This window comes from Cryptomeria japonica, chromosome 6 (assembly GCF_030272615.1).
Source record: "Cryptomeria japonica chromosome 6, Sugi_1.0, whole genome shotgun sequence".
NCBI classification, from domain to species: Eukaryota; Viridiplantae; Streptophyta; class Pinopsida; order Cupressales; family Cupressaceae; genus Cryptomeria; species Cryptomeria japonica.
Genome location: NC_081410.1, coordinates 644,542,106 through 644,561,474, shown reverse-complemented (window position 1 = coordinate 644,561,474; position 19,369 = coordinate 644,542,106). Strand labels below are relative to the sequence as shown.

General features: G+C 34.4%; 1 protein-coding gene across 1 annotated transcript in view; it reads left to right on the top strand.

Annotated features, from left to right (window-relative positions):
- LOC131068647 (probable catabolite repression protein creC) overlaps positions 1-19,369 on the top strand; it is a 51,027-nt gene that overhangs the window by 25,179 nt on the left and 6,479 nt on the right. Inside the window, exons 6-9 of the mRNA XM_058003883.2 lie at positions 1,647-1,734; positions 1,863-1,946; positions 10,018-10,114; positions 10,244-10,331. Coding sequence (XP_057859866.1) covers positions 1,647-1,734; positions 1,863-1,946; positions 10,018-10,114; positions 10,244-10,331 — 357 coding nt within the window. The remainder of the gene's footprint in view (positions 1-1,646; positions 1,735-1,862; positions 1,947-10,017; positions 10,115-10,243; positions 10,332-19,369) is intronic.

Sequence of the window (19,369 nt, the reverse complement as noted above, 5' to 3'; positions counted from 1 at the left end):
ACTGATTGGTATCGGGTTTAATGTTAAATGCTTACACACCGATTGGTATCGGGTTTAATGTTAAATGCATACACACCGATTATCGGTTTAATTCGATTATGGTTTGAAGAGGCACGATCAAGTAATATCTTGATCGGTCATGTCTAATAGACATGACCGGTCAAGGTATTGCTTGATCTCCTATGTTTGCATATATATATATCAATCGGTGAAATGTAGGAAGGACATCGAAATTTATAAATGCTCTTTCTCCATCTGCAACATACCATATAAATCAGATTTATTATATTGCGAATTAACATATACTTGAAAGGAAGAATAACTTGAATATAACTTGCACCTTGAATTGAAAATTGAATAACATTTACAAAATCCACTACAAACTTGTATCTGTTCTTGCAGTTCCTGCACTTTAATATTGGATTGACTTCTTGACTCATTTTCTTCAAGAAGTTCCCAGTCTACTTTCTTGTTAATGGATGACTTTGATACCACTCCTTGAGTAATGACACTGTAAGAGATGGTTTCCTGAAATTTTGTGTAGCAAGTATAGAGACTGATGACACAATTTCATCCTTTGTAAAGGATTTCTGAAGCCATTGTAATTGTCTTTCTTCATTGGTTCTTCCACAGGTATTGGCGCATAATTGTATTTACATATTTAATGATATGCAATTGGTTCTAAAATCTATGCAATTTGATAGATGTGTGAGGCCTAGATCATGTTGTCATTGCCTTTATCTTTATTCTATCCATCTTAATGCTATTCACTGCAATTATGTAAAGCAGGAATTCCAATTCCTTACCGACTATGTAGCTTGTTTTCTGGCAAAGATACGCTGCTTTTATGATGCTATTAGATCTTGTTAAAGATTTTTTCAATTTTTTTCTATGTTTTGCTATAAATCAAGATGTAATCAAAGGAGGCTAGTACTTTCTATGATTGCCATTCAAAGTGGCACTTGATAAGTTAATATATAAATTAATTAATCTTCTACATATGGATTGACCTGGTACTGTTGATAAAATCTGTCCAAAAGGGACTTATATTCTCCTAGATTCTTTACGAATCACTACTGAAATTTGGTAATTAATACAAGTACTAAACAGAGACATGCTGAAAAAGGTTTCCAAAATCTTTGCATTGAATACTCAATTTTCATTGATCCATGCACATAGGAAAACAGTTATCATTCTTTTAGACAGTGGTTGAAACTGCACATATTTTTATGCACTGTCAAGACTTGGAGTTAAATGGTTAGAATGAAAGGAACAATATATGGAAATCTCATATTTGCCAATGATTGAGGTGATCTTGCTAGGATTATAAGAATGATATGGAAATCTTATTATGAGAACTTTCTATGAACATACTATGAATTTGAATGGGATAGAAATAATGAAATATAGTATTATATTTTCTTATTCATAGGATCTATGAGTAGCATTGTTTAATTAGGAACTTAACAGATACATATTTCGGACTAATGTCATGATCTTCTCTTTGCCAAGTAGTCACATTATAGCTAGTTCCTTGACTGCGGCATTATGTACTTACATATCTTTCATGTTGTATTTTAGGTTCAATCTTTTTAGTTTGTCATCATCAAATGTTAAAATGCGGTAATTATTTTTTTGTTCTGCAGCCGATGTAGTGCTGTTGCATGGTTACCTGAAGGAGATGGTGTTTTTGTTGCAGCACATGCAGATGGAAACTTATATGTATACGATAAGGTAAGCTTCTCTGGTTGACCTATAAATCTTAATTGTTCTCATTAACTAGCTAGACATTACAAACTGTAGTTATAGATGAAGACCTGAGAAAATTGGCATGATTTGTCTTGATTCATGTTTTTTTTTAGAACAAAGATGGAAGTGGTGATTCGTCTTTCCCAATAATCAAGGACCAGACTCAGTACTCTGTTGCTCATGCACGGTCCAGTAAGGTATGCATTTCTTTGTTTAAGTGATATTTTTCCATTATTATCTTAAAGATAAGAGCTTACCGTACATTATCATAACTAGAAGCAAAGCAATTTTGAATAGAATCAAATGTTAGATTTTTAACTGGGAAGTTTGCATGAATTAATGGAGGAGAGTTTATGTAACCTTATTGCAATGTACTTGGGTTTCCTGCTAGGCAAACACAACATTTGTGTGTCTGAATCTCTGTATAACAGAACATATTGACATGTCTTAAGCTATCTGGTTTGAACCATGAAAGTAGCTTTGCAAAAATTGATTTTCAAAGTTAGCTTAATTTTATAAGTAAAAGGTTTAATCAAAAGCATAATTCACCTTTCATTTGTTGTTCCAGTGTTGATGTGTTAACTAAGTTCATAATTAGTGTAATTGTTTCTTGTTAAATCATCAGAAAAACTGACTTTGTAATTGTGAGGTTTATTTGTGTAGGTTTTGCTTCCAGAAACATTAATATTTTTGGAGTTCTCAATTGCTTGAGCCATTTTGAAAAAGATATCTTTTGCCACTTGACTATATAAATTCTTAAGGGGAAACTGTTGGATTCACATACTATTTTAGGTTTTGTTGACTTAGAATGCAATTGTTTGAGATAAATTGTTTTTAAATCTGCTCAACACACCATGGATAATATTTCTTTTTGACCTATCACTGAAGATAATCAGCATGACAAGTCTGATAGTCTTTGTTTTCAATCCTTTGGATAAATATCCCTTTGAACATCTATTCACTTGCATTATGTAATGCAATTTTATTTGACGGAGCTTGCCAAATTTCAGTGTTCTGCCCATTTATTCCTTTATTCTGAAGGTGTCATTTTTCAAGGACTTTCACAACCATAGGTGGATTACTTGTCTTATGCTTTGGTACAAAATGGGCTATTTTGGTCAACTGATCAACAAATAGTATATCATCATATGTGCCAACATTTTGTGGAAATCCAACTAGGTGTTGCATAGTTGCTTGAAAATTTCATTGATCTTATTTGCAAAGCATTCAAATTTGGTTGATTGAGCATATCTAGTTCAACTTCTTATTAGGTATGGTTTTATCATTTATGTTTACAATGCACACACAATTATTCCTTATTACCATTCATTAGCTAGATAATTGATTATTCATTTTATAAGTGACAAATTTGATGTGACTCATACCCAATCACGTTTCTAACTTGTATCTCTTTTCTGCAATCTATGTTAAGAACAAATAAATTCTTTTGTGTCTTGGTTAGGATTCACTTTATTCAAAATTGGCATATTAGCCAATCTGATTTTTTTCTTGTGCAAAGTTTATTTGCACATATTCAATTAAACATTTTCCACTTGTTATAGTAAAAATATACTTATTCTGGTTTTACCATTTGCTCCCAAAACACTAATGTCACATTTGGCAGATGATGATTTTCTTAGGTTCTCGTGGAATACACTATAATAAATTTCAAGAACATGAATACAAGAATTGTTTACATACACCTCAAATATGCTCTTTCTCAGGTTCATTATGGAGCATGCACGCACTTGATGCTCATTTTATGGTTTCTTGATTCAAGAGAAATATTTCAAAGCAAAGCGTTCATGGTTTAACCCCTTCATCTGATCGAAGTGTGCTCAAATGAAGATTTTAACAAAAACATTTGAACCAACCACAGGAGGAGAAACACAAAAATTAAAACCAGTTAAGGAAGAGGAGCTGAAAAATCTAGTTTTCTTGTTGGAATGGCATAAGTCACCAGAGCCTGATGACTTCTGAAGAGGAATAGCACACATCTGTTACTGATTCCTGGAAAAGCATATGCAAATTCTTGCAAAATATACTGGCTTATCTCTCTTTGTATAGTTTATAAAACAATATTAAAGGTGATGGCAAAAAGAATTCAATGCAACTGCCTAAAATAGTTTCCCAGGAACAAACATTTTTTTGTAAAACAGAGATAGGTTTTTGATAGCATTATGGTTGTGCAGGAAATACTTTACTCAAAGCAGCAGAGTTAACAATGGGTTTTCTCATTAAATTAAACTTCTCATTGTGCTGCAGTTGACAGACTTCTCATTGTGCTATAATACAGTTCTTCTGAAGGGTTTGAAAATCATAAAGCAAATACTGTATGCATAGAAACAATCATCAGGATAACAGATCAATTCAGTCAAAATAAATATTCTTTTATTACACAGCATGAAGAAACATGATAATGCTCAATCCTGGGATTCAAAGAAACACATTTCTAATATCTAGTATTCTCACTGATTGCAAAGCAGTTCAAAGTGTCAAAGAAATTGCTTACACTGGCAGGATGAATCCACTTGATGTTGGCACTGCAAGCAATATCAGTATGCATATTCACATTGCTTGCTTTGCCAAAGTCAGTTCTCGTGGAAATGGTTAGTATCTGCTATACACAGAAAATTACTATGCAACCCTTCAATATAGCATCAGTTATGATGTAGGTGTGTAGATTGTACAAAGATCACCCACCAGACCCAAGCAAGATAATAAAGGAAACAAATGGCAAGATCAGAAAAGAAATTTCCATTAAAATAAAACACTGACAGCTAATGGTTCCATGCGAGATAATGAGTAATACTGATAAACACATCTATGAAGCACTCTTGTAAGAATTGGAAGGAAAAGGTCTATAGATTTGAGAGACTAGCTAAAGTAGGGTCAGTAATCTTGGTGAGATGTAAGTTTTGTTACTTAGAAAGCTCTTGCTGAGGAAAGCTAAAGAAATAGAAAAAATAATTAAAGAACTTTAATTAAGGTGTATTGTTCCAAGGGCACCACAATATTCAGATGGAGTTCAAAGTATAATGGAGATTGAACAACACAACTAGTTGACAAATCTTGACTGAAGTAGAATATAACACTTATAATCAGTAATGCGACATCTTTGAAGCAGAAAATGTTAGATGAAAATAAATACATTCATGTGTCTTGTTCTTCATGAAAAAATGTTGCTAGGTGACTACTTTGCAAAAAGGGATGGTTTGGATCATCCTTTTGCATACCGTGCAAGAGAGAAGTAGAAGCCGCTACACATTAATTTTTAAACGTATACATATTCAAATTGTTGATTTTAGACTTCCAGATTTAAACTATACTCAGAAAAACTGAAGTTAATTACTAAATCAATATATTTGCTGTTTAGTTTAATTACTTTCAGACTTAGACATAAACATAAATTGAGCAAAATGAACACGACACACAAATACCCTGGGAAAACCTCCTAGGAGGAAAAACCCAGCCAAAAGATCCTCAGATCTGACTATGAATTATATCCAATTGTAACAGTACATTACTTAACTGGTAGCTTTGACGTGGCACACCAATTTGTCTAAGCCTTTCACACAACAATACACCTCTTGAATCTGTTTAGCATGTAACAGCAAGATGACCTTCAGATGAACAGATCTGGAAATTGTCTTTGGCTTCACATATGTCTTGCAATTCGCATCTTCTATTGAAGTTCACCCTTGTATTAACAATTGCCTCAATGCACACTTCCTTCACTTCGCATTTAGAATTCTTTCTTTCTGATTTTCGCACTTGCAGAATAATTATTGCATGTAATGTAGTTGTCTTTTGAATGCATCAAATGGTGCTCAATATATATGAGGATAGACTCCAAGGTTGAGTCGGCTGAGAGGAGTATTGGCGCCATATTTTAAATAACAATCACACACGTTACAATGCATAGGCCCCATTTAATTTGGTGCTACACACTAAGTAAAGGCAACATGGGCCCGACCTCTTTAGTTGGGTTCTAATGTTGCCTATCGGCAATTAGAACCCAACACAAATGTGCTTTATTTTTCGAATCTAAGTTACAATAAAAACAACACAAATGAAGTCAAACTCAGCAGGAATGTATATACAGTTTCAGGAGTTACTTTATTTTTTGCTTGCTCTAATGCATGCCTAGTGTAAAACAGAAGAATTTTAGAAATTGAGTGAACTCCTAAATAGTTTCTCAGCAATGGTACAAGCCCAATTAGAATCACCAAGCTCTTCACAAAAGTATGCTACACTAGAGTTCGACAGGTCTTGATGATGATGCTATTGGGGCAGATCCTCTCCCGATTCAATCAATATCCTTGGGATATGATCAGCTTTTCCCAAGAGATTAAAATATTCCTCATCAAAAACTACCTTCTCATCATTTATGATCCATTTGGAATCTGGATTGATCTTAGCAAGGTCTTTTAGCTGATCTTCCTTGACGCTATCTAGTATTGTCAAATTGAATTCATGCATTAGTTGTTATGGTATTCAAATGTTCTGATATATTAAACAATGGAGTGAAAGCTCTATATAAAGAATTTACAAGAGACGATGTTTCTAAAAGAAACAATCGTAAATTGAAGCTGAAATTAGAAACTAACTAAAACTAAAGACGACTAAGATAACTAAGATGACCATTAAAGAAACATTACAATATTATAGTACTCTCTCTTAATGGTCATTGTTCTAACTACCCATAGAAAAATAGAGAAGGCTGCCCCCTTCTTCTTAGAACGTTCTGTCACTGAGATGAGCCTGTCACTAACCCTCCTAGAATCTGGAGAACTTCTGGATAACACACATTGTCCACAAACTTTTGCAGATGAGCAAAACATACTGCAAGAAGCCACGATTTTTGAGGAAAAAATTGTCAAACCCAGAAACTAAAAATAAAAGAGCATCATTTTTTCAGAAAAAATGGTAAAAATTCTAAGACAGAAACACTTGTACCCATGATTTTTTAGGAAAAAATCAGGCAAAAACTTAGAATCCCACACGAAGATCGTGAATTATAGATGACCAACACGATTTTTGAGGAGAAAAATCGAGCAAAACCCGACACGATTTTTGAGGTGAAAAATCGACAAAAACCCAACACAGTTTTTGAGGTGAAAAATCAATCAAAACCCAAGACACAAAATCCAAGACAGATCAAAATAGGAAAAACGGTAAAACCTTTTTACAAAACGATTTTGAAGGCAAAAAATCACACAAAACCCACAATAATTTTTAATGGACAAAATTTATAAAACAGTCCCAGAATTTTTTAAGGGAAAAAATTATTAAAACCCATTGGAAAATTTTCAAGGAAATTTTTTTATGAAAACCCACCAATAATTTTTTAAGGGAAAAAATTATAAACCCAACAGAATTTTTTTTAAGGAGAAAAAATTATTAAAAACCCACCAAATAATCTTTTAAGGAGAAAACTATAAAACCCTAGTGGTCGGAACACGGGCAAAACCATGAAAATTGCGCAGAGAGAAGAACGAATATCACGAAAAGAAAATCTCTCCAATCGCTGAAGGTTGCATGCAGGCAGAAAAACACGGGAAAACCCAGAAACACCTACAGAGAACTAGTGGGAAAAATCCTGACGTGGGTCGAGTCTGCAAAAATTGTGCGAAGAGTCGTGAAAATTCCGCAAAAAGAGTAGCAGTCGCAGAAAACACGACCACAAAACACTTTGTGCGCCCTACACAGGCCTGTCAGGGAAGAAAGAGAGCAGATGCTGGAAGATGTCATAGGATGAAAACACCAGGTGCGGCAAGGAAAAACGCAGGCTGAAAAACGACACAATGTGGGAGGGGTTGCAGATGTCGCAGCAGATGAAAAAACACATGAACACGAACTCAGATCCATTGAATGCCCCAGTCGTGGGTAAAAAACAGAAAATGGTAGGCTGCGGCGGCCAAAAACCCTCGATCTAGTCTGCGATGCTGCAGCAGAACCTTCAAGCAATCTTCAAACCCTTGAGATTTTTGATGAGAAGAAAATCACTAAAAACTAAGCGCATTCTGCAGGGAAACAACAATTCAGCACCCTCGGCTACCCGCGATTTTTCTTCACAGAGAAGAAAAAACAGAGAAAAATGCCTTTAAAAAAATTGCACCAACAATCGAAAAAATTTCTGGAAGAATTCCAGGTAGAAGTCCTCGATTTTTTCTTAAAAAATTCGCCAAATTTTATGAAATCCCATCGACCTGCTTTGATACCATGTTATGGTATTCGAATGTTCTGATATATTAAACAATGGAGCGAAAACTCTATATAAAAAATTTACAAGAGACAATGTTTCTAAAAGAAACAATCGTAAACTGAAGCTGAAAATAGAAACTAACTAAATAAACTAAAGACGACTAAGGTAACTAAGATGACCATTAAAGAAACATTACAACATTACAATATAAGTGATGTACTCAATAAGTTCTAAGCTATACAAAAAATAGGAATTTACTCAACAACTGATTGAAAAATAACAATTATAATTTGTAAGTAATTTTGCTGCCTCCCAGTCTCTAAAGAATTTTGGTGATTGAGCCCAGTCTCTAAAGAATTTGATCCCAGTTTTGTTCCTATCATTGCCTTTTTGGCCTTACTCTGAATACACTTTTATAACCTCCCTCCCATGCCTGATATGTAACATCCATAGGGCACTTTTTGCAAGGTATTAGAGCATGGTTTGTCTCCTTTGCAAATGCCATTTGAAGTAGTACAGGCATCCATTACATACATGCCCACAAAAATTGCATTACACTTTCTTTGTAGCCTAGACCAACATGCCACATGTCCATTGAAAGTCTCTCATGTGGCATGATGACCAAATCTGTACCAAAAATACTGAATTTTTTTAGCTCTTGGTATTATGATTTAAGTTTTTTAAGTTTAGAAAAGCTGACTATAAGCAAAAATGCCAAAAAAATTCAACATTTAGGGCTTTTTCGGTAAAAAAGCACTAACACTAACCATAAATAAACAGCATTTATGATGATGGTTATGGCTTTTTGGTTTCCAGCTTTCAGGGTTGGGTGTTAGGGCTTTTTTTGCAATAAATACATTTTTTATTATGTTTTTATAAATTAAAAGGAGGAATTTCATTCAAAAATTCTGAAACTGAAGGACAAAATGCTACAAGACCTGTTGAAGGCTTTGATTCAGATAAAAATTCTGCTCAAAATGCCATAATACCTGTCAGAAATGTTTGAAAATGCTCTGATTCAGCTTAAAATCCCATTGAAAATGCTCTGGTTCAGTGTAAAATCCCATTGAAAAATGCTCCTGTTCAGCTTAAAATCCCATTGAAAATCGCTCCTGTTCAGCTTAAAATCTGGTCGAAAATGATGGAAAATCACTCTGGTTTAGCTCAAAAGTCTATTAAAATGAGAAAGTGAACAACAAAAAGGTTTCAGTGTCTAATGAATGACCAGAAATTGGCAAAAAAATTGTGCCCAAGATTGTGATAAAATCCTAATTGTGATTCTATAATGATTAAATGCCAAATAATTGGGAAAAAAATCTGTGTGGTTTGTTCTTGTTAGAAAAATCATGCTCTAAGACAAGTGATGATTTTTTGCAATTTTTTAAAGATTTTTTTTATTTATGGTGAAGGGTTCACGTGAGACATAATGTATGAATCGAGTGCTTATATTGGTAAGGCATTTTTGTGCAGCAGACATAGCTAGTTTTCCCTTTGTTAATAGAGGTTTTCTGGCTTTGGATGCTAGTAAAGGTTCTAGGGGGCGTTCTCCTCCTTGGATTTTCCATTCTCATTGATTGGGGCCTTGATACAAACATGTGACAAAGGTAGTCTTCTGTCATGGTTTCCTGCTTTGTACTTCATTGAGGGGTTCTCCCCACACAAGGTTATTTGGTCCTGTGCTATGGTTTGGGATTTAACTGCTTTAGGTTTAACCTTTCTTGCTAAATTTTCAATACTTTAGGGTTTAGTAATTAGGGTGTTTGTAACCATCATTGGTCATTTGTGGACATTAACACACTTTCTTTCTTTGTAATACTAGGTATGCTTTTACTTTCAGAGATATGTGTACTTTGTTGGGTTATACCATTCACATTTTACTGTATGCGTGTGTTATTTAGAGCATCAGATATTAGAACTCTAATGTATTTCAATTGTAAGGCAAGGTACTTGAAAAAGGTTGATCTTCTCAGACAAAACCATTGCTAGTTTGATTTGGTTTGTGCATATTTCATTTTGTGTAGGTGGCTGTATGTTGATGTTGCAATTGTTGTTATTTGCAGAGCAACCCTATTGCCAGATGGCATATATGCCAAGGGTCTATAAATTGTATCTCTTTTTCAGTCGATGGAGAGTTTCTAGCAACAGTTGGAAGGGATGGTATTACTTTGATCCAACAACCTAATATTCATGTCCACTTCAGAGCTTCTTATGGTTTTTTAATTTAAGGGTAATTAGCATTTACCTAATTCTCAGGTGTTGATGGATATGAATCTTATTTTATTGCAGGCTATTTGAGAATATTTGATTTTACAAAAGAACAGTTGATATGTGGGGGTAAAAGCTATTATGGTGCACTTCTATGCTGTGCATGGAGGTAAAACAGCTTTTAATATTATAAAATAGATAAAAATGAGTCAAAAGAAATATGTGATGAGTTTTAAAGTCTCTATCTGGAGGAGACTTTGCATCAACTAGCATTAATCTAAAATTCAAATATCAGCATGAAGGGCTTTTGAGTTACTTTTTAGTAATTTGGTATTCTATTTTGTACTAAGCATTCTTTTGTGGTCAGTGCTGATATTTAATTTTAGAAAAATGTGCCAAACACCATTTGAGGTTTGAAAGCAGATAGTATTATGATTCCTTGGGCTTTGTTTTTATTGGGATAGGAAGTCTGCTTTAATGGTTGAAAGTGACTTTGATAGCCATTCATTTTAGATGGAATATTTGGCATTAGTAGATTACAATTCAGAAGGACTATCTTCTGTATATTAATTCTCCAGGGTCTGAGTAGATCAGAGGAGAAAGGGTGATATTTGCCTCCTGCAACCACAATGAGTAGTGTGGTCCTCGCTCAGAGCCTTTTGGGATGTCCTTGGATTGTGAGATCACTTTTTTCTTATTGACTGTTATAGAATGCTCTGTACCAGTCTCCCTTTAATCATAAAATGCTTTTGAGACTATCATTCGAATTTTTGACTCATAAATCAACAGGTGTGATTGGTTTGACAGGTATGACCTAGCTCATTTGTGGCTATCTTCTGTCCAAGTTGACACTGTTAGATGTGGATTTGGATTCCAGATACATGTGGCTTTGCATTTAGAGGGATACACTGCACCTCTGGGATATCTTCTGAACTGTTTGCTATTTCCCTTAGCTTCATTGACATTAGTTGTGCACATTCATGGTGCTGTATCTTGTGTCCTCTCCTCTGCAAACATGTCATTTACTTTTTAATAATGAATTACGAGAGGTTTGAAAGATTTGAATTTGTAAAGCCAACAAATTGTGAGGGTTTTAGTTCAACTTTCTCAAATGTGTATTAGAATTACTTGCCTTCCCTATGTGGAGCTAGTTAATGAATTCTTGTGTTAAGGACTCTTTCCTTTTAGTGACATCATATCATCCACCACATTGACAATTTGGGAGATCTCTGAAACCAAAGTAACCTAGGTCACAAGTTTTGGGTTTTTTATGCAGTCAAAGATCAGGTGTCAACTGTCAAATGAAGAGAAGCAAATCTAAGCAGCTACTCAATAACATAGCAATTGAAACAAGCAGCTTTGCAGCTCAGTAAAATCAGAATCAAGAATGTAAATTCATGATAATTTGATTTTCAGAAGCCAAAATAATTTGTTAAAGTTATACCTGTTAATGCATGATAGCTTCGGTAAGATAAATGATTAAATGAGAGATAAATGAAGTCTCTCATTCAATCATTTATCTCTCATTTAATCATTTATCCTATCGATAAACTATTAGGAAAAACTTCAAGCTATTGTTCTTTCATTTGTATATGTTCAATCTACTTAGTTCGATCGATGTTCAAACTATCGATAATCATATCATAGCATAGTATACCGATTAACATCAGTTTGCATTATAACTGTGATCACCGATTATTATCGGGCTAACCAAGTATCCCGATTTATATCGGTTGATTTATTGACAGTAAACTAATGATGGCTATCGGGATTAACCGATTGTATCGGGTGACAAAGCACACCGCTTGGTATCACTTAAGCGATCACCAATTGGTATTGGTTAACAAGTTACGTAGACACCGATTGGTGTTAACCAATAAGTTATGTAGACCCCGATTTGTATCGGGCTGTTGATTAATGTATACACCGATTGGTAATTATAAAGTCAAAGGGTGCGATCAATTAGTGTCTTGATCGGTCATGTCTACCGGTCAAGGCATTGCTTGATCCTCCCCTCTTGCATATATATATCAATCAATATTTGTGAGAAGGACATCGAAATCAATAAATGCTCCTCTCACCTGCCATACAAAAGAAGATAATCAGATTTATCATATAAATAGATAATACATAAATCAAGAAAATATAAACTAGAATATATCTTGCATATTGAACTAAGAATTGAACATCATTTACAATACCGTCCTTTTAATTCTCAAAGATCCTTATATCAACTCCAAAAATATTTAAGAAACTACTGTTTTCCTTCCCTTCGTTTTCTTAACCACTTGGAAATCTCCTCGTGTCTCAAATTCAACTCTTCCCTTTTTAGGAAACTATTGTACACCTTCTTCCTTTTGACAATCAAGTTCTGCACCGCTTTCTTCTTTACCAGTTTTCCCTTTATAATAACTGTAAAATCAACAACATTGAAAATAGGTGAAATGTCTACACCTTCAACAAGCCTCTATCTCATATGCATTGGATGTTTACATTACATTGCTCAATCTGATTCTATTTTAGCTTATTGTAGGTCCCTTGGGGAAATCTTTCTTTCCGCAAATGAGCTTATTAATACCAAGTTTCCAACTTGAGATTTGCATGTTAATGTATTTCATTATATTTTTCTCCAAATTCTTCTTAGCTTCATGTTGCAACTCATGTATATAATCAGTAAAATCTTCTACAACACTTTTTCTATTCAAATCAATAGTATTTCTGGAGTCATCTATCCCTTTGGGCTGTTACCCATACATGATTTGGAAAGAGCTTTTAGCTGTGCTCTTGTTAATTGAGTTATCATAATCAGCTTTTGCTTGTGTCAGGACCAGATCTAATTTAGTGGGCTTCTTTCCAACCAAGCATATCAACAGATTACCTAGACTCTTATTGACAACTTTATTTACTCATTGGTTTGGGGATAATAGATTGCACTAAAATTCAATTTGGTGTCCATTATCTTTCATGAAGTGCACCAAAAGTGACCCACAAATCTAGTTTCTCAATTTGAAACTACACGTTTTGATAATCCATGGATTCTAACTACCCCTTAATGAATAATGTGCCAACATGTGCGGCATCACCTAACTATTTACATGGAATAAAATGTGCCATTTTATAAAATCTATCTACTACCACATAAATGGAACCATTACCTCTTTGAGTCTTGTGACAACCCAAAAACAATGTCCATACGTCCTCCCATGATCTCCTTGTAATAGGTGAAGACTGATATAATTTGGTATTTTGGCTCTTCCCTTTTGCATGTTGACAAATTTTGTAGTTCTACACCATATTCTTCATAGCCATATCCATATCCATTCTGGGTCAATAATAACTTTCAGTTAGTTGTGCCAACGTGTTGTCTCTTCCAAAGTGTTCAACTAGGCCTCTAATGTTTCACCGTTATTAGATTTTCCAGCATGGATCCTTGACATCACATATACATGAACACTTTCCCACGAACAACAATCCTATTTAAATGAAGTAATCTAACCATGTCATGTTTTTGTCTATTAAACTCTTTGTATGCAGCCCATGCCTCCTTGAAATTTAAGTTATTTTCATACAACTAACTCATAGAGTCAAAACCAACTTCTATTTTTATTTCAATTAAAAACAACCATCATTTAACCCAGTTTGTTCTATTATTTCTGTGCTTCAAAACAAATGAATATCTTTGAAGGAATTCAACCTTTTTGTGTGCCATATTGCAACACTTAATGATCTGTGAATAGGAAAAATTCCTTCAATAGTGAAGGAACTAAAGTGCTTGTACAATGGAATAGAATTTTTGATGATAGATTGAGTACTTTTTCACTTCATTCAACTTTTCACTAAAATAAGCAATGGGTTTACCTTCTTGGCTCAAGACTTCAATGGTTGCTCCGGTTGGAGCAGAGTCCACATGAAATTCTTTGTGAAAATCCAATAATGCTAAGATGTGTTGTTTTGTTACATTTTCTTTTAAGAGTTGAAAACTTTTTTCTGTTGTTGTCCACTAAAATTCACTCCTACCACCTTTCATAGTATTTATAATAGATACATACATGACATTGAAATTCTGGATAAACTTCTTATAGAAACTTGTTAGTCCATGCAAACTTCGTGCCTCAAATGTACTTTCTGGATCTATTCTCAAACCCTCCTGGGAAATGACAAATTTCAAATAGATTAGTTCTTCCTTCATAAAATTGCATTTCTTCAAATTGATTAGGAACTTTTCTTTTTTTAATCTTTTCAAAACTAACCTTTAATGCTTCAACTATCCTTTCTTTGTTGTAATAAAAATCAAATGTCATTTAAATGAAGTCATGAACTCTTAGGGAAGTGTTTCAATATTTCCTTAATCAATTTCATGAAAGTGCTCATTGCATTGGTCAATCCAAATGGCATGACTAACCACTTGTACTTTATTCAAGTTTGTGATACCTACTTTTCATGTCAAATTTTAGTGAAATATTTGGCTTCGCATAAACAAACCATCAAGTCCTCCATTCAAGGTGATGATATTAATTGGTACTTTATTGTTATCTTGTTGATGGTTTGTGAATCTATGCACGAGTCATTCACCATCCTTCTTTGGTGCTAGTACCTTTGGTATTACACATGAGATTAAACATTCCCTTATCAGACCTTTATACAACAAATCTTGAACTTGTTTCTTCATCTACTCATTCTCCATCAATGTAATTTTATATCTTGTCTTGTTTGGTAAACTTGCATCAGAAATCAAATCCATGTGATGACTAATACTTCTCGTGGCTAGCAACTCTTTTGACAGAATTTTAGCATATTCTTCTAACATTTCCTTCACTCTTGTGGAACTTTCTACTCTTCCTTTATTGTTCTATCTTTTGCAAGATTAGGAATAGAAGCATAAAACATTCTTTCCTTATATCTTTTAAAACCATTCCAAAAAGAAAATATACCTTTGAACTTCTCCCTGATTTTTTAACGGATTCAATGTAAATTCTTTTCAATATTTTAGAATGGTGTAGGTGTTCCATCTTGCTATTGTGTACAACCCTCCTATTATATTGCCATGTTCTCGTCAATTAGATATGAGAAGCATCCATGTGCATAATGTCACACAATACTTTATTCTTATATACACCAATCTATAAATTTACCAAACATTGCTACCATGAGACCTTGTGTAGGTTGGGATGTTTGGTCTTCTTCAACTTGAGCTTTTCCATCGTCTCCTTGGACACCAACTTCTTTGTGCTTCCACTATTAAAAATAACTTTTTAGCATTTTCTTTGGACTTGCATTATTACGAAGTAATTGGTAAAATATTTTCTTGATATTAAACATAGATCAATAGATCTTTATATACAAGAAGAAAGACGATGTTTCCTTAGGAAATGATCATGAAGAATAGAAACATTCTATTCTAGCTAACAACTAACTTAGTATTTACAGAATATTACAGTAGATAACCATTAACAATAAATAGAAACTAAAAAAATGAAGAGGCACCCAAAAGAGAGCTTGAAAAACCCAAAAAGAATATGCTGTCGGAATCTGGATCCGTTGGCTCAAAAATCAAGGCACCCATAAAAAATGGACGATAGCCCAATTGAGCTCTCGAAAAACCCACCATGAATCTGTTTTCAAATTTTTTTTTGATTGAATCTGGAGGGTCAAAACCCTAGCCGAAAGTCAGAAAACGCGGGTTTGACCAAGTTGCATGTTGCAGAAAAAATGGCGGAAATCACAGGTCGTGAAAATCACGACACGTTTAGGCCGCAAACACCACATAGACACGAGAGAAGATCTCGTGGAAACGGTGAAGGAAGTCACGCGAGCAAGAAGATCGCAAAAAAACGCGATAAGGAAAACCGGCCATCAAAAAAAACGCGATTTGATGAAAAAATTGCACAGGAATCCCACCTGGAAGGTTAAACCGAAACGTCGCGAAAAATATACTATCGCTGTCGTACAGAACGTGAACCCGTCGCGCGATCACCGAACAAAGAATGGGTTGCAGTGTGAAAAAAAAGAAAGGATCTCATGCGAAAAATCATGAATTACAGATCCAACCCCAAACCACGCACTTTCACAGGCTGGAAATAAGACTGGAAATCCTCAACGGGTTTTGGAAAAACAAACTGAAATAATTTCGAAAAATTTCACTAACATGAAATTAGGGTGAAAATTTTTCGAAAAAATTTACCTGTGGGCTCTGATACCATATTACGAAGTAATTGGTAAAATATTTTCTTGATATTAACAAAGATCAATAGATCTTTATATACAAGAAGAAAGACGATGTTAACTAAGTATTTACAGAATATTACAGTAGATAACCATTAACAATAAATAGAAACTATCTTTTATCGTAATATGCATATGGTTTTGGTTTAATGTTCCCTTTTTAATTTTTATTATATGGTATTTTCTGAATGCTTGTAAACTGAAACAATGTAGGATACTAATAGTTACAGCAAATGTCTAGAATTTGAACAGCAAGAACCTAGTATAGGACTCCAATCTTGTTCATCCAAGGATGTCTCTCATGTTGAAGTTAATAGGAATGAGTGTCATGAAAAGTAGAATAATCCCACAGCAATACTGACAGTATAGTGATCAGATCCAATATTCTCCTTGTACTAACTATATTTCAGTACTGATGAAGCTGGATTACTAACTGACCGATACGATTGGCAATGATCAATTGAATTATTATTACAATAAATTCAATTGCTGCACACAGATATGTGACCGTTCAATATGGGCTATGATCAACTGTTGTTCATTCAATCAAAGTTTTGAGACTGTCATCAGTCCAAATTATGCTATTGGAAATGCGGAAGGTTATGAAATTGGCAGAGTGGACTTAAATGGAAATTAATTACAAACTGGAAATTAATCAGATCTGCACAATGGTGAATTCCATGTGAAATCACTCCAAGGAATTGTGGGTTTTCATCCTCCAATTCCAAACTAAAGTTAAATACTCCACAAGGAGTACAAATCAAATAATAACATCTTTGGTGATGTGTTTTTTATGATATCATGCAACACAGAATAAAATACTAAGTTTTCTATCCTCTCTTGAACAAAGACCTCTCGGATGCTAAACAATGTGATCAAACTAGATGATTCCAAGGTTCCATTATGATGTGATTTGTTGGAATCACAAGGGGGACTTACGTTGAACTTGAATGTTTGAATGCGAATGGAACACGAAATTTACTTGACTTTAAAAAAGATAAAAAGGATGAGGGTTTAAAAGCTAGTCTAATCCCAGGAATGTAAGAAACTATGAATGACTTAGTGGAATTCTACTAGACTTTGCTTTGCGACTTTGCTTTTCCATGCAAAGTAACAATGCCACAAAGCTAGTGCGATATTCTAAGGTAATCTTATGATGTTCAAATCACCACCAACAACATAGACACCATCAATGGGTTAGTAGAAATCAAAGTTAAACTTATAAAGAGTTTAGTTGACCACGCAAAGTATTTGGCAATCAACAAAATACAAGTAGTATGAGCACACAAATTTCACCATTAATCATCCACAATAACTTCATTTAATCAACATGAAAATAAATGAGAAGTAGAGACCAAATGTTGAATCAACACATGAAATTCACCATATTTTCAATGAAAATAATATGCTTCTTGCAACAAAGTCTTGGCAACAATCTCCTTTTCTCCTATTCTACTCTAGCTATTTGCTATCAACTATTGATCAACTATTAACTATTAACCTTTACAAATGAGGAGAGCAAGCCTTATATAGTGCTCTCAATACAATTGAATGGCTAGGATCAAATCCACATCAATGGTCAAGATTGAAAGATAGAAACCCCTGATTAGGGTTTGTTACACCCATTACATAGCATTTAATGCTTGACCAATGATAAAATTACATTTTAAAGGACACATTTCCTTTGAATGTTGACCAACAGGTAATGAGGTTAGGTACATTGGACTTTGTGCCTCCACATGTGGTAGTTATCCTTCTCATTGGATGGGTCAAGAACATTCAATCTGAACGTCTTGACTTGGAATGATGTGAATGGATAGGTAATGACTTCAACGCCACCTTAGCTAGTTCCTTGTAACTCATCACATGTGTTTGTGATTTGGGCAATATCTCTTGATACTCAACATTTCCAAGTCCGTGATGAATGAGATGATGGTGGGAGATATTCCCAAATTGCATCATCTTCTCTGACTTGATCACCTTCACTTGAAGCCTCTGTCTTTAATCACTCTTTTGCTATACTAGCAATGATTCTTGGGTTCCCGAAGGAAATTCAAGATATTTGTAAAATTCCTTCGTTATTGTGAGTGCTTGATCCTCCTTGTATAATGTTATCCTCTTTATGTGGTGGAAACTCTTCATTCAAAGCTTGAGATTTTCTTGTTCTGTCCTTGATGTCAATGATCTCTACACTTGCCTTGTAGCACCTTTCTTTTGATGCCTCCTACCTTGACTTTCTTTGATCCCTTCAAATTGTAATGTCTTCTCTCCATTCTTCCACGTGCTTGCATTCTTTCATTCACTACCTTCACTCTCTTGCATGTCTAGACTTCTGATGCCCTTGTTGATCCAACCTTGAATTATGTTGATCCTTGCAATGGTGATGTTACCTTGCATTATTCTTAAATAGACCACAACTTAACCTTCACTTCCAATCAGACCTGCAAGAGGCAAATAACACATTATTACATCGTAAGCTGAAAGAAAAACTTATTAATTTTACAAAATCAATCAAATTCCTCTGTCTGAGAATTTTACTTCTGCCACTCAGGTTAATGAATTAGGACTGATTTATCTGATTCTAGGTCTGTTCCATGTCTGATTTTTATTGATTTCAGGTCTGATTCATTGATTCCATCAAGTGGTGGACAATTTGTCGAAGCTCATTACCCACCTAGGCTGTGGATTTGGGAGGCCACTAGAAATGTGTTAAGGTCGATCGGGCTTTTGAGGGGTCACTGGAAGTGCTCTCAAGCTGGCTGGGCTTTTCATGGCCAAGTGGAAGTGATGACTGTTTGACCGGGGATTTGATTATCCACTGGAAGTGAAACATGGCCAGGGTTTTAGCATCCAAGTGGAAGTAATAACTTCTTTTCTTAATTACCTTCATCACTTCATTAGCTTTAGTTCTTTGTCTGATCAAACGATCCTTTTGGGTGTTGTTAGATTCTTTCTCATTCATTTGTTATCCTCTACCACTAAATT